The sequence below is a fragment of the Poecilia formosa genome, unplaced genomic scaffold, assembly GCF_000485575.1.
Source record: "Poecilia formosa unplaced genomic scaffold, Poecilia_formosa-5.1.2 Scaffold314, whole genome shotgun sequence".
Lineage (NCBI taxonomy): Eukaryota > Metazoa > Chordata > Actinopteri > Cyprinodontiformes > Poeciliidae > Poecilia > Poecilia formosa.
This window is the reverse complement of record NW_006800253.1, coordinates 9,650-25,486: the sequence shown is the minus strand read 5'-3', so window position 1 is coordinate 25,486 and position 15,837 is coordinate 9,650. Positions and strand designations below refer to the sequence as shown.

General features: G+C 40.1%; 1 protein-coding gene across 2 annotated transcripts in view; it reads left to right on the top strand.

Moving 5' to 3' along the window:
* The window catches only part of LOC103152543 (cGMP-inhibited 3',5'-cyclic phosphodiesterase A-like), a 91,474-nt gene that overhangs the window by 69,665 nt on the left and 5,972 nt on the right, over nucleotides 1-15,837 (top strand). For both annotated transcript variants that reach the window (XM_016661164.1, XM_016661163.1), the window contains 9 exons: nucleotides 6,805-6,878; nucleotides 7,648-7,796; nucleotides 8,635-8,772; nucleotides 9,817-9,928; nucleotides 10,184-10,297; nucleotides 10,811-11,010; nucleotides 12,656-12,859; nucleotides 13,051-13,212; nucleotides 15,308-15,548. In XM_016661164.1, the coding sequence (XP_016516650.1) occupies nucleotides 6,805-6,878; nucleotides 7,648-7,796; nucleotides 8,635-8,772; nucleotides 9,817-9,928; nucleotides 10,184-10,297; nucleotides 10,811-11,010; nucleotides 12,656-12,859; nucleotides 13,051-13,212; nucleotides 15,308-15,548 (1,394 nt within the window). The remainder of the gene's footprint in view (nucleotides 1-6,804; nucleotides 6,879-7,647; nucleotides 7,797-8,634; nucleotides 8,773-9,816; nucleotides 9,929-10,183; nucleotides 10,298-10,810; nucleotides 11,011-12,655; nucleotides 12,860-13,050; nucleotides 13,213-15,307; nucleotides 15,549-15,837) is intronic.

Genomic DNA, 15,837 nt, shown 5'->3' with positions numbered 1-15,837 from the left:
TATACATATATGTTGATGAAAGACAACAAGGTGCTGTTGTCTTTCATCAACAGCACCTTGTGTAGTTTCTCCCCTGTAAAGTTTTGGTCCCCGAAAATCTTCCAAGATCTGCAACAGTCTGCAAATACAGTCGCCTCTGCTGTAAAACACCGTTTTTGTGTTGATTTCTGTTGTGTCAAACAAGTAGGACAGTTTTATTTTTGCGTCATCCTTCTGAGAGAGACTGATTTTCAAAACGCTACATGGGAACTTTTGTTGAATAGATCATCTGGATCTGCAACTCAATTATTAATCTGCAGAAGGATTCCAGTAAGACACGTCTGATGTCGGCCTCAAAGAGACGGAGAAAAGCCTGCTGGGATCCAAACAACACAACTCCAGCTGATGATAACCTATATATTGCAATGTCTGCAAGAGTCCGCGTGCGTGTGTGAAGTCACACGAGTTCTCACTTTCTGGATTTAGAAGTTACTGTTTAACATTCCCCCCACCCCCAAAAAAACCCCCATTCATTATTTAGTGGGAGTCTTGTGAGGAGATATGAATCGGCTCGCCTGAGCTCTTACTGCTTCAATCACCAAACTTTTAGATATAAACTAATTTAGCTTTGGCAGAAACTGCCTGAAACTTAGCTATTGTTAAATCCTGGAACTGCACATGTAAAATGAGGCATGACTCTAATACTGCATGGCCTAGTTTAGAAACAAATGTTGGGTGGATAATTGTTAAAAAAGAAAGGACTACTTCAACCAGGCTTTCTTTTTTTTCTTTAGATTTGGAAATTACAAGGAAATACCATCCTAGGGGCATGCTGATCTGGCAGTATAAGGAAAGGAAAAGTAAAATAGGGCAGCATTTTACTGTAATAAATGCAGAGGATACATTAGGTATGGCGAAACATAATAAATATCTTAAAATAATTCACCCATGCTGCACAGCGAAGCCGACCAGTCTGTAGCTGTGTGTTCTGAAGTCGTCTTTCTTTGGAAATATTGCTTTCATCAAGTTAGTAAATGATTACAGACCTTGTCCTAACAATGAATTGTTCAAATAAAATGCATGGCTGTTTTTTTTTTTTTCTGGAATTAGCTGTAAACCATGTTGTTTTACAAAATAGACAGAATGACCTCCAAGACAAAGCTCTGGTAACTCGGGCTAGACTAAACTTTTAGTTGTCAGTTTTATCCACCAATCATGTGGTTTTCATTATGTGAACTCAAATTAAGCCAATTTAAAGGCCTGTGATCGTATTTAAGGATCTGCTAGAAAAGTTCTACTTGATTTTGCTTTTAATGCCACACTGCTGCAGGTTCAGGAAAAACAACAAAACAAACAAACAAACAAAAAAGAAACGTACGTGTGGTGACACACAGGTGGGATGAGATGGTGTTTGGCAACTTGGTTTTCTGTTTGTGTTTCATTTGGGGAAAAAAAAGGCTTTTGCTTTTAAAAAAATGTGATTGAATGAAATGACTGAAAATGTTCTGCTACTCAAGAAACTATCCTGCTTTGTCTCAACTTTTCTAAGACATTATATCACATTGGAATATGCAATTTACAGATAGTTTCTCTCTCTTTCTCTCCATTCAGGAACAATTTATCTAAGCTGCAGCTTTCTCACTTTTGTGGTGCCTGTTTTTGTGTTTCAGAGTTTTCTGTATCATATATTTGCAGTTGCAATTGTTATTCAGCCCCTCAGTGAGTAATTTGCATCCGACATTTGGAAATGGTAGAATGGAAATATAACTTGCGCGCCAAGCCCCCAGAACCTTAAAAATCCATCTTAAAGAGGCAATTACTGATTAATCATCAGATTGTTGCCTGGAGTTTGGAAATCAGATGTCAAGAAAAAAAAAAATCAGGCATAGATTGTACATGTGATTTTTTTTTTTTTTTTTTTTTTTTTTTAGGGTTATGATTTAATACATTTTCCCAGCAACTATAAAGCCGGAGTTGGTCATAATTCTTTACATTTACTGCTGGTAAAAGAATTGCTTAAACAAAGCAACATTACAGCCCAGATTAAGAGTTGACAGAGTCTCCATTGCTCCAATAAGCGAGTCCTCAGGATGGGTCCACTGGGTTTCATCTGACGTCATTTTGTTTACTGGGTTGTTTTCTACACTCCCTCCTTTTTCTCAAGAGTCTTCAGCCCTAAAAAAAAGAAAAAAATAACTGTGTGGGCTGCTTCTGTCGGTGACTTGTTTGGCTCTGTTTGCGCACCGACAGCGTGATACTCAAGCAACATCTGTAAATGCAGGCACACCGAGCCGACTCTGTACACAAAGCTGGGTCCCCTGGACTCAAACAGTCGCTCAGCCCAGCAGAGGGCCTCAGCTATACCCACTTATGGTGGTGAGAGTGTAAACAAACACCTGGGCTTTTCCCCCAGTCACCACAACCCCGCAATTAAACACACACGCGCACACACACACACACACACACACACGTGCCTGGATGAACTGTCGCAGCTGCTACTTCTGGCGCAGGTTATGGAGCATTTCAAGTGTACCGAGTGACTCTTGGTTTGGTTTACTGAAGTCTCTTGTCAGCTGCTCTTTAGCTGATTTTCAGCCGTCTGGATGTTCGAAAATGAAAAAGAAAAAAAAAGATGGTTCAGTGTTAAAATAAACTGCTGTTAAACATGTCCAGTGCCTTCTGAAAACAGCTTGTTCCTGACGACTGATTAATCGACAACATGAAAAAAAATTAAAAATAAAAGTTCTCGAGTTAAGCTTTTACACGACAATGGAAAGAGTCGGTATAATTTCTTTTCTTACTTATGTACAGCCTTTTTTGTCTTTTCTTTTTTCAATTCGTCTGGCCAAGAAATTTGTTCTATATAAATCTCTTTAGAGATCAAACGGAGCAAAGGAATAATCTGTCCTCATGTGTCCTCAGAGAGAAAACATGGACGAGGAGAACACATGAAGGGGAGGTTTGGAGGAAAAAAGAAAAATGAACACATGGTTTCAATTCCCCCCGTTCTCTACTCCTCATCAAATCTGCGCGATCTTAATTAGGACATTAAGCGTCTCCTTTCCTGCACACTTTTTTCCATCCTGTCAGCCTTTAGTGACGTGCAGGAACAACACCGACTTCAAAAGCTGCAACATCGGCTTGTTATCGGACAGTGCTTGTTAAAAAGGGAGCGAGCGATACCTTCCATTTGCCTCGGTCTGAGCCACGGCGCTGTTATCTCCTTCACGTCATCTAGCTCAAGAGTAGGTAGATTACTGGAAGCAGAAATAATGGCTGCTGTGTTTATCGTGGCTTGGACAATGTCCGTTTGGGCTCTGAACCAAAGATAATCTGTCAACCTGCTGCGAGGAAGGCAGCCTGAAATCTGGGAGTAAAATGCAGCAGAAGAGGGAGCAAACAGAGGCCAGCTGGAGTTTACAGTTGGAGTGTGCAGCCAAAAACTTTTACGTCTAAAAAAAATCCCAATTAGAGCAAGAAGCAAATTAACACATAGTTTTCTTGAAAATAAAGTGAATGGGTTGAAACCATGGCAAAGAATAAATAGTTTTTTTTTTTGTTTTGTTTTTTTTGCGGTCTGACTTGGACAAAGTTCATTGGAGATGAACCTAAAGTTTTTTTTATTCTTTTGCTGTAGGTCAACTAGGACTGACATTATTATTTATATTTGCTAAAAGATAGAATAATGAGCGAGAGACTTGTGTTTTTATGCAGTTTATAATTATCTTTTACATTTACTAACATAGATAAGCCTTTAAGTTGGCAAAAATGATGACGCAAAGCATCTAATTCACAACCGGAAGCACACCTGTATTTTAGAGAACAACACAAGCCCCTTTACTTCCTCTTATCAAATAAAGCAAAAAGAAATCAGTCATGATATCAGGAGAATATTTGACCACCAGAAATCTGGTTCGTTCTGGGGTGCCATTTCCAAATGGCTTAAAGTTCGACGTTCGTCTGTTCTGGGTCGTGACGTTCTTGGTGCTAGAGATCAACCTGTTGCGGTACAAAACATGCAAATCATCCTCTGTACAAAACCAAAAGCCCCTGTGAAAATTCTGTCGAAAGCTTTTAAGAAAGTAACATTTTACACTGAAACGAATCAACGTGTGTTGAAAGGCCACAAAAAGCCGTTTCATTAAAAAAAAAAAGAAAAATGCAATTCTAATTTAGAAATGCGAATGTAATTTTTGGAGATGAGTCCTTTTTGTGTGGTGAAACTAAAATGTAGGTGTTTGGCTATGATGACTATTGTTACATGTGGAGGAAACAGCAGGTCGAACGGCATCATCCAAGATGTTCTGTACAAAGGCAGCGACATCATGCTGCTGGAGAGACAATTCCTAAAAAAAAGTTGGCATCGTGTGGAAATACTGTAGCAACTCCTTAAGACGTCAACCACCAAGTTAAAGCTTAAACTCATCAAGCCAGTTACCTTATTCTGGCACTAAGCTGTTAGAAATTATTTTGGTGATCTTACTTGACGTATAAAAGGGAAAGTTTGTTTGATTTAAAGTTAGACAGTGTGGGGGGGAGATGTGTGCAGATTTACAGGTGAATGTCGAGCGTCTGCGTTGTAAATTGCGAAGCAACACATTCCTTCATCCATTTACATTCTCCCCATAAACACATTCTTACGCAGCAGATAAATGTTATTTCTTTCGGCTTATGCATACTGGAATGCGTATTATGTTTTTACAGTGTTTGCAGACGTCCCACTGAGACAGTTAAATTACTGTAACTGCGGCTCCTACCCCTGCAACTGCTCCGGTTTTTCAGCGATAAAAGCAGAGAGACTTGACACTTGACTGACGGACTGTGCGAATGAGAACAGCCCAGCCTCCTTATTTACATTTTGTGCTGGAGGCTCGGTGTCAGAACTCAAGGTTGTTCTGCTGCATTAGCAGAACGCCAAAAGGTGTCTGCCAGTTCTTCAGCTTTCATTAAAGCTAAACCTTTTAGGCCAAACGCTCTGCGGCCGACGCAGACTCTTGCTCCCCTGACAATAACGTTCTAACTGTTCACCCGCCAAACTATCTAACTATTTTATATTCCACACCTGCGATGTATTAGACGCAGCGGTCCGGCCTGACCGCGCAAACACGACAGTGCGCTCCTTGTTGGAGCCCCGGGTCCATTATAGTGGGTGGGTTTGGCCCGAAAGCGTTCCAGAAACACTTTATCAGAAGGAGATAGAAACACTGCAGGCCTTTGTGCTCCCCGTGACACAACACTCTGACGGCAGGCATTTCCTCAGCTCAGGAGGAAGGTTTTACAACATTTAGGGCGAGGTATTTTAATTGAAACCACCTACGGCCTGACGGTAGCCTCAGCAGAGACACATGGAAACCCGTCGAGGCTCCCTACGGTGTCAACATCCCTCTTTCAAAACGCGTGACGCTTGATTTATGTTTTAACTCGGCGCTTGTGACGGTTTTCATCTGTCTGCGAGTTCGTGGCTTCGCAGTAGGTTGCTCATGTGGCTGAAGTCGCTCTGCCGTAAATCACAAATAGAGCGGGCACGTCTGCTAATGAGTCGCTCATAACAAAGCCAGCACCGGCGAAGGCTTGAGATTTGTTTGGCTGTTTATTCTCGTCGTTGTTTGTGTTAATGCCCGCATTAATTACGCTTATTAATTGGTGTTTTCTTGGAGCATCTGTAAATGTTGAGTCGGACAGCGGTGCTGGAATCCCAATTAGTTTACTTGACAGCGGTTGGTTATCAAAGCCTGACTACTGAGTGGTGTCGTTTTTGCTCTTTTGGCTCAGCCACAGACAGCCAGATGTAACGTGCTCTACTACCACTGATCCATTTTGTTTTGTTGTTAATTTGATATTTAAACATTTACATCAAAACCTCTTATTATGGTATTCATTACATCAAGTTTTATTTTACTCAGTGTTGTAAAATTTTTCCTCTATGCTCTCAGTCACAGTGCATTGCGAAAGTATTCAAAGTTTACTTTACAACAGCTATCCTCTTAAACTACCAATTTCAATTTATTTTGTTGGGATTTTATGCAATAAAACAGCATAAAATGATTGTAAAGTAGAAAGAAAATGAAATGGTTTTCAAGAAATGTTACCATTAAGATTTAGCATGTACTTAGTCCTCTTTGGGTTGATAATGCAAAATAAGATCCAGTTTGGTAAATGTAACTGTTGTGTGCATGTTATGAGAAATTTTGGGGAACTAGCAAACTAAAAACATGAACACTAAGTAGCACACCAAGAAGATCAGGGATAAATCTGTGGAGAACAATATGCTTCCTGTACTTCTGCAGAGACAAGGAGAGAAAACAATTTCTGCTGCAAAAAAAAAAAAAAACTTTAGATTTTGCCTGGTGTTCACCATTCAGCATTCAGCAACCTCAAAAAATACAGCCCGAGCTGAAATAGAAATGTTTGTGTACAAGGGAATAATCATGTGAAAACAGCCATGTCAAATTATACGCCTAAGTCCAATTCAAACACTATTGCAAAACTTAATTGTTCTAGGAGAGCTTGAACTAATGCGGTAACAAGAACAGCCAAAACCTGCAGTCTTCAGATGTGCAAAGCTGCTTGGGCCGGACCCAAAAGATCAGACCCAAATGTTACCAAAGAAGTAGTGACTCAGTGAGGCTAAATTCAAATACATGACACATTTCCAGACTTTTTATTGTAAAAAAAAAAAAGAAAAACTTTGGAAAACAACCATCATTTTCTTTCCACTTTGGCCATATTCACTAAAGAAGTTCACAGATAGTAGCTAAACCTCTGTTGTACTAGTAGTAGAGAAATTAAAGATTTGTTTGCATGTGTGTAAACTGTTTTCTGCAGCTGTGGGAGGCCGTACATCAGACTGACCCATGGAGAGGGCTCTATAGATAAGGGAGACAGGACACCTCGAACAGGTAGGGGCAAAACGGAGCGGTGCATCTTTCCTGTGTCAGATAAAGGACATGCAGGCATTTTTACAATTGTGGAAAACCCAAGCACATTCCTTTTGTTGCTTTTGCTGTATGAGAAAATGCACCTTCATTTCTGACATCTGCAAAGATTCATGTTTCTGTATGAATTATTTTCTTTAACTTTTAATTTTTGATAACGAGAGAGGCATTTCAAGCCATTTGAATTCTTCAAATCTAAGAGATTTTAAATAAAGGGACTTCCTGCTTTATTGGTTTAAAGTAAAAAAAAATAAACTGCACAAGATGCTCAATATAAACACTACCAGGAATAGTAGTCAATAGAAAATGACTTGGATCTGTCTGAGTGCATATTAAGAGTAAATCCCCATTAAAATGTATTAGAGAAATACTAATGTGTTTTAATCTTTCAATTAAATTAAGTGAACACTTTACTAAACAATAGTCTAGTCCAGTGTGGATATGAATGCAGTTCATTTAGCTTTATTTACTTTCATGGCTCTAGTCCACAACAAATGTCATCTCAAAGCACAAGACAAGCAGATCCAATAGGATCAAGCTCAGTTTAAATCAGATTTATTCAAATAAAGTTGAATTATCCAGTTCAGATTAGATGCAGACCAATTCAGGCCAGCTCGGCTGATTACGTAAAGCCAGCTGACAAACGGAGATCTCTGTGAGGAAGGTGAGCCGATTACAGCGAGTCACGGATTCTGCAGCAGTCCGACGTCTCTTTGTTTTTCTGTATTGACAGAGGACCCTGTAGTTGTGTCATCAGACTATGACAGCACCCACGAAGCCAACCACAGTGACAGCAGTGATGTAGCACAAACGGAGGAGGACACAGAAAAGGGGAAAAAACCCTCCCAGAACGTCATCCTCCATGCACTAATACCTCCTGAGGTGAGTCGAGGCTCACGCGTTCAAAAACATCTCTTTAATGTCAGAGTAGGACGCCGTACGATGCGGAAACGTAGTGACAAAAAAAAAAAAAAGTCTGCACACCCCCTGTAAAAATGGCAGCTAAAAAAAGTGATGTTGATTTTAAGAGCTCCTTAAGTCCTCTTACAAACTTTTACAAACGTCTTCTTCCTTCTGAAGAACGGCATCGCCATCCGCCGCCATCTTTTACGATGGATGTGGTGAAGTTTTGGTGATGCGCTGTGGCCACATGTTCCCGTTTGGTTTCATTAGACCATGAAATTGTCTTCCGTTTGGCTTGGGGGTATTTCTGCCGGATCTGTAAGTTCTTTTGAGAGGAAAGGGGGTTTTCTATCTGTCAACACGACTCCTGGAAATTACAGCAGACTGATGTAACCAGTAAACAGGAGCAACCAGAAAATCCTGCAGTTTCTTCCATTCAGTCAGAGTCTTGAAGGTTTCCCCAACGTCAGATTATGTTTCGTCTACAAACGATAGAGAAAAGTCCAGCTGTATAAAAGTAATATATGTCCTCCGATTATTGATAGACATGAAATGATGTGAATTGTTGCTTTGTACAGTGAGAGATTTTTGATTTTTTTTCTTTTTTAAAAGTAGTTTCCTTTTATTAGACGTTTGTTTTTATTTATACACTGAAGTTGGTAAAAAAAAAAAAAATCAGTAAATATTTCAATTTTCCAACATTTAACAACACAACATAAATGTGCATACTTTTTCCACATCCAGTGTACATGCATATGGTTTGTGCCATTGAGAAATGTATTCTTTAAAACATCTTCATCATGTGTTTTTTGTACAGGACAAGCCCATTCTGGCACAAGAGCCATTAGTAATGGAAGACCTGGAGCCTTTAATGAGTCAATTAAATAATTGGAACTTTCCTATTTTCACTCTAATGGAGAAGACAAATGGAAAATGTGGGAGGATCCTTAGTCAGGTGAGAACATTTAAAAAAAAAAAAAAACAACACGAAGAAGTAAGATCTGAGACGACTTACTGCAATCCTCACTTCTTATTAAGGATATCAAACGAAAATCCAACACACTTAAAGACTTTATTCTCTTCTTCAAGAAGCAACAACTGTTAAATCACCACCACAGTTTTACTCCTCCAGTGTTTCTGACTCGGAATCAAAAAGAAGAACATTTAAGACAAATGAAAAACACGGCCTCATTAATAAATAAGAACATGTTTATAGGATATCAGATGAACACTAAATCCCCCAGATCCACAGTTGTTGTTCTCTCACCATGATGTACGAGGAGAGAACGTCTTTCTCCAAATGAACAACCGTCTGCCAGGTGCTTCAGACTTGGCTTGGGGTTTGTCATTAAAAGCTGTGTGTCTGGGATCACTCTGAAGGAGTCTGCATAATGCAAAGGTCTCTGGGTGATTTGTAAGGAAGAGAACAACAATCTTCTTCATAAGGAAACTTTGCTGAACAACATTTTAGGAGAAGCTATGCGTTTTTTTAAGAGCCAGCCTGACTGGTGCGCTGCAGTAAATGTGTATTCCTCTTAGCAATCCACAAAGCTGGGAGTGTGATTATATTTTTATATTTGACTGTTTTTGGCCCAAAGGTTCCTAGGAGCGAAAACTACCATGAGATAACGACCAAAAACTCAAAAATAATAATAATAATAATAAAAAACATCATTACTTCCTGATGTTCCAGCTGAATACTTTGTAGAAAACAATAGAATAGCAAACATCTTTATTTTTCACCAGAGATTAAAAAAACTGTCGTTGAGATAAAGTACAGATTAACAACTATTTATAAAAGGGTTATGACCAAAAAAGGAAAAATGTAAGGTTACAAAAGTGAGACAAAGTAGCATAAGACAGATAAATGAAGTGAGTCATGTAGTGGTTCGCAGCCATTCAGCTGGATGACACAATTAACTTCCATGGGATTTTAGCAGATATTGTAATAAACTGTATTTGTCTGATGGTGGTTTTCACAGGACATGTTGTGTTGCAGGTGTCTTACAGGCTCTTTGAGGACACTGGCTTGTTTGAGACCTTTAAGATCCCCGTTAAAGAGTTCATGAACTACTTCCACGCTCTGGAGAGCGGCTACAGAGACATACCATGTAAGTTTAAATGCCTCTCATCCGGTCGCGGTTTCACTCGCACCGTTTTCCTGTCAGCCTTTGTTGCAGCTGTAAGAAACAAATCAGCCACTAGATGCAAATGCACTTCTTCCAGTTTTTGCTCATTCTAACGGTGTACAGTACAATGCCAGGATTTGCCTTTACGTTGCTGTGAGAAACCTGAACGGCTCAACAGTGCGCCCTGGTGGAAAAGCGATTTAATTTGGAAAAAGTGTGCTTTGTCCTCTGGATCAGATCACAACAGGATCCACGCCACAGATGTGCTTCATGCGGTCTGGTACCTCACCACGCAGCCTGTGCCCGGTCTACCCAGCCTCATTAACGACCACAGTTCAGCCAGTGACTCAGGTACGCACCATTTATTTTATCAGTACCTATAAGTGCAAAAAAAATAAATAAATAAAAAGGAGATGAGCTTTCTTTCTTTTTTTTTTAAATTTAATTATAAGTTTTTTGTTGGATAAGAAATTTCGGGTATGAAAGGTTTCTCGGAGGGTTGTTCCATGTGCCTTGATCCTCCCTGTAAGCCATCTCATCAGTGTGAGAACATCCAGCTTTCGTCAAGCTTTTGGCTCATGTTTTTCTGCATGAAACTCTATTTGAAGTCTAGGACAGCATGAAATTGCTAGCAAATTAAGAGTTCCCTCTCACCAATCTTTCAAAACCTTGTTTGTATGCCTAACCAGGACCATCCCTTTGATCCACACATAAGTCGATTAAAACATCCGTGTGTGTGTGTGTATCTGGGTGCATGCGCTCCGGCGTGCATTACTGGCACCTATAGATGAACCTAAAGTGTTGAGTGTAAATTCTGCAGTCCTGATCTGAAATCCCCTCGCTTTGTCTCTTCCCTGTGGTTAGACTCTGACTCTGGGATAACACACAGTCACATGGGCTTCCTGGTTTCAAAGACCTACACTGTGTCAGAAGACGGATACGGCTGTCTGTCTGGCCTCATCCCCGCTCTGGAGCTGATGGCGCTTTACGTAGCTGCTGCGATGCACGACTACGATCATCCTGGGAGAACAAATGCTTTCCTCGTGGCCACCAGCGCCCCTCAGGTACTTTGTTCCCGAAGTCCTCCAGAACCACTCTCTCATTTGAGTCGGGAAACGTAGAGATTTGCCTGTCTGCCTTTTCTGATGTCTTCGTTATCGGAAAAGTCAGACAGACGTCGTCGCCGGTGAGCTGTAGAGAACAGCAGCTCTTCACACCGTTATAAAAACAGGGCAAGAGAAGCTGCGAGCGTAAAAGTGTGCAGATTTCCTGGAGCGTCCGCCTGTCCTTGCAGTTGTTTCATGTTGTTTTTCGGAACAGCCTGTTTTCCTTTCTAAGAACCTTTCAGTTGCTGCTGACATGAGTTTTGGCTGTCCCCAAATAATTCACCTCTTTAACATATTTTACTGTTTATTTTTTATTGCCTCATAGCCTCTCCTGCCTAAAACTGATTACATCACTCCCTCCGCTGTTCTACTTTCCTCAGTTTGTGCAGCTAATTTAAGCCTAGAGCCACATCTTTAAAACAAAATTAAATCCACAGTTTACAGCAAACACCAAAACATGGGGCAATTTAGTTACATAATACATATTTATAGCGTTGTAACTTTCAAGTAACAGTGTCTTAAACGATCCGAAACTCCACTCACCTCTCTGTAAATCCTGATGTAAAAATCTCACCAGGTTTTCTAAGAACTACAAACTGAATCAATGTTTAACTAACTGCTGTGTCAACATTCTCGATAGCAGGGCAATAAAAATGTGACATAAAGACGTAGATTAAAAGAAGCAGATATTAGCCTGATTTAGAAATAATTTTATCTCTTTATTGTGTTTTGATTTACCTCCGGTTCGCTCACTTCCTTTGGTTTTTCAGGGACTTAAAAAGTATTTAAGTGATTTGAATTGAGGCCTCAAAACATCTTAGATGGACCCGCTTTTGAGATTAAGGTTTAAAAGGTCTTAAATGTGTACACTTGCTCATTTATTTCCTCTTCCAAGAAAGAGTTTTTCTTTGTTTTTGAGAAATCCTTTGGAAACATTCGTTTGTTCCACGTTAACCATTACAGACCATGTAGCCCAGTAGCCAGTCCTGCTGGGGGGGAATTTAAAGCCTGACGTTGTGAAAACCTAAAACAATGTTCGCCCCAAAATGTCCTTATTAAAGACTTTGTCTATTTCCTGCCAGTAGTTATGCAGCTTTAGTTTAACCCCTTTTTTTGTGAAATTCTTCCTACTTCTGCAACTTTAACAATATTAACAATCTCATTTATTCTACAGTGTGAGTAATAAAATAAATGTATCCGTTTACAAAAGGTGGTTTTTATATGAACAACTCTACTCGGAAGCCAAAAAAACAACAACTAAAGAACAAATTCTGTGATCTATAAAGCAAACAATTTGATCAGGTTTTCCAAGACATATAAAAAGGATCAGCGCTTTTAACTCACCGCTGGATCTGCTTTCGTGACGTTAGGACAGTAAAACCTCTTGTGAAAGCAAATGAGTCAAAAAGTTTGATGGGTGAAGTTCCAGGAAAAAGCAGCTCCCGTAATGGGCAACGCTTTGATCTAATCGAGCCCCGGATAGCAGAAAACACGTTTAACCCCTCATCTCTCGAGGCCTCACATTTGGTTCCAGGAGATTTTAGCGGAACAATGTTAAAGTCTTGCTTGCACTCGCTCATGCAGAGAGTTTGGCTGTTTGCAGGCAGTGCTCTACAACGATCGCTCGGTCCTGGAGAACCACCACGCCGCCTCCGCCTGGAACCTCTTCATGTCACACCCGGACTACAACTTCCTGGTCAACCTGGACCACGTGGAGTTCAAACGCTTCAGGTTCCTGGTCATCGAGGCCATCCTAGCAACGGACCTCAAGAAGCACTTTGACTTCCTGGCTGAGTTCAATGCCAAGGTACTGCGAAAGACGGACTCTTAAATGGTTTACATGAAGTATAACATGGAATGGAATATGTATTATTTTTGGAAGTGGTCTGTGAAGAGAGGAAACTATTAAACGTTTCTAACATTTCACATGCTGCTTATTAAATTCTGTATTTTTAGATGTGAGAAAAGCTGACCGGCCTTTTATTGTTCCCTCAATAGGTGGGCGATGATCCGTCAACGGGTATTGACTGGTCTAATGAGAACGACAGGTTACTGGTGTGCCAGATGTGCATTAAGCTGGCAGACATCAACGGGCCTTTAAAGTGCAAGGATCTGCATCTGCAGTGGACTGAGGGCATTGTCAACGAGTTCTACGAACAGGTGGGCCAATTCTCTGCAAGGCTGCCATGTTTGTGGCAATGAAGCAATAAAAACGCCCCTGCAGCACCATGCAGCACAGCGCCGTATTGCAAAATCGGTCTTCAATTTATTTTATTTGAGTTTTTAAGTGATAGATCAACAAAAAGTATTGCTTTTTTTATGTTCACAAACAGATAACCTGACCAGATACAGGCAGAAGGAACACTTTACTATTATTTTTTTCTTTAAACAAGAAAACACAACAAAAAACCACAGAAACTAATACTTGCAGTAGGTAATGTAAATATGATTTATGTCACAGCACGATAAAGTACTTCCAATACCAAATGACAGCAGGTGGTGATGGAATAACAAAGCTTGTGCATAAACAAGATGCTTGACTTTAACATTTTAGTGCCATCTGCTCTTAGGGCACCCAAATGGCTAGCAACGGCCCTGGATGCAAATTATATTGTTGCTTCAAAGAGCAATTTTTTTTTTGTTCACCCTTTTTGACAGTTCTTTTTTTTTTCTCCGGATTTTTAGCTGTAAGCTTGACGACTCAAACTGTAGGAGTGTTGCATAATTATCTGTACAGTAACTGTGGCCTCATTCTGAATGGAGCTGCAGTAACAAACGTAACCTAGTTATGAGCACAGCTTATTTCCACTCACAATTGTTTGTTAGGATGGCATGCACTCTTGGCACTGAATTCCTCCCGTCTCTCTTAATTGACAGAGACAAAAGCTTTGAATGTTTCCAGGGGGAAGTGACGCACAAAGGTTTTCTCTTCAAGGCACTTGACAGAGGCGGCTACTCGACCCGAGTGCACTTCACAGTCTCCAGCATTATAAACCGATAGCAACTCACTTCCTTCCCCAAAATGTGACACCAACTTTACCAGCTTATTTATTTCTTTCCCAGGCCTACCTTATCAGTTAAAGTGTCATTAATCAAGAGCTCTATTAGCTTCCTGAAGGTGTTTTAAAGTTTCTCTCGCCCCATGCTGTCCTGTCCTTGTGCCCGAGCATGTCAGCATTTCATACACTTAAAAATCTGAAAGTGGAGCTGCAGTGAGTCCCTGCGGGTCTCCTGTGCAGAGACAGTTTGTCCTTGACTCAGGTGACCGTTGCTCAGGTCTTTTGCTGCATGACCCTTCACTGTTCACCTGCTTTCCTGTCTGATTATAAAATAAAAGCCACAAAAGTAAGAAAAATATCCAAAGATAGGGTATTTTACTCTTCATGTAATCATCCATCGTAGGTCAGTCCTTCACCTGATATCTCATTGATAAAATTTGCATCTTGCAATCTGTGTTATTATTTTTTTTAAGGATTACATAAATAATACAAAGAATCTTGAAAATCCATTACATTTGTGACAGACTAGTCTCTTAGCATCCCACTGAAAAATGGTTCTTTGCTAAATTTTCTACTGTTTTATTGGCATTAACTGGTTCATTTGTTGATCATTTATCCTGTTTTTATTTTGATATGAAACAGTCATAAACTGAATCTCATTCTGCCAGACCGTGAATAAACTAATCCAAAGGTGACAAGAGAGGAAAACCAGAAAACCTTAAAGGAGATGTTTTCACTTCTGTCTCTATAGATGTCATGGAAATCACACTTTTTAAATTAATTTCAGAGATATTTGAATTGTAAAAGTACAAAAAAAAATCTACAAGTTGCTTATATTTATTGTTCAGTAGAAGTAACTACTTGTATGTGATATTCAGTCATATTCATTAAATTAGGATCTGCAGATGAGGCCCATTTGTCAGATTAAATGACAAGCAGGTATCAGACATACTTTTCATTAAGCTCACGTTTCTGTATTGAATATGTTTTCTTAGTTATATAAGAAAACATAATAATCTAAATTTAAATGTCATGTTTTCATTGCCCTGAAGCGGAAATATCATCCTAATTAACAGAAAAAAAGACTTTTAAACGCCCCTCTGTATTCTCCGAAAGAAAGGAACTTAATCAGTAATATTATATTTTATTGAATGGGTCTGTAGATGACCAATCAGAATTGGGTAATGCTGTAAATCAGCTCTTGTTCGTCCTTTTAGTTTGTGTCATTTTGTGTTAATGGCTCACGCTGTATGTAGGGCGATGAGGAGTCCAGCCTGGGGCTTCCTGTCAGCCCCTTCATGGACCGAGCAGCGCCGCAGCTGGCCAAGCTTCAGGAATCGTTCATCACGCACATCGTCGGACCGCTCTGCAACTCCTACGACTCGGCTGGCCTCATACCTGGTCGGTGGGTGGAGCCAGAGCCTGAGGAGGAGGAGCCAGAGATCGCCGAAAGCGAGGAGGCGGACGAAGACGGATCCACCTGCTCTGATGCATCGCGTGAGTACGAGGGTCCAAACCAGAGTGAAAACAAGACTAGAACCCTAAAACCTTTTTTTTTTTAGAAAACCATTCTCTCTGTATGCAAATTAACTCCTTTCAAGGAGCCAATTTTTGTTCTTTACCTTCAGATTTATTTATCCAGCACAATTGATATTTATTCAACCAATCTCTGCAAACAAAACCTGCTTCGATAATTTGTAAAAAAAAAAAAAAAGTATTTAATGCAGAGGTTCCCAAACTGTGGGGCGCGCCCCCTAGCGGGGGCGCCGTGCAGGGGAGGGGGTGC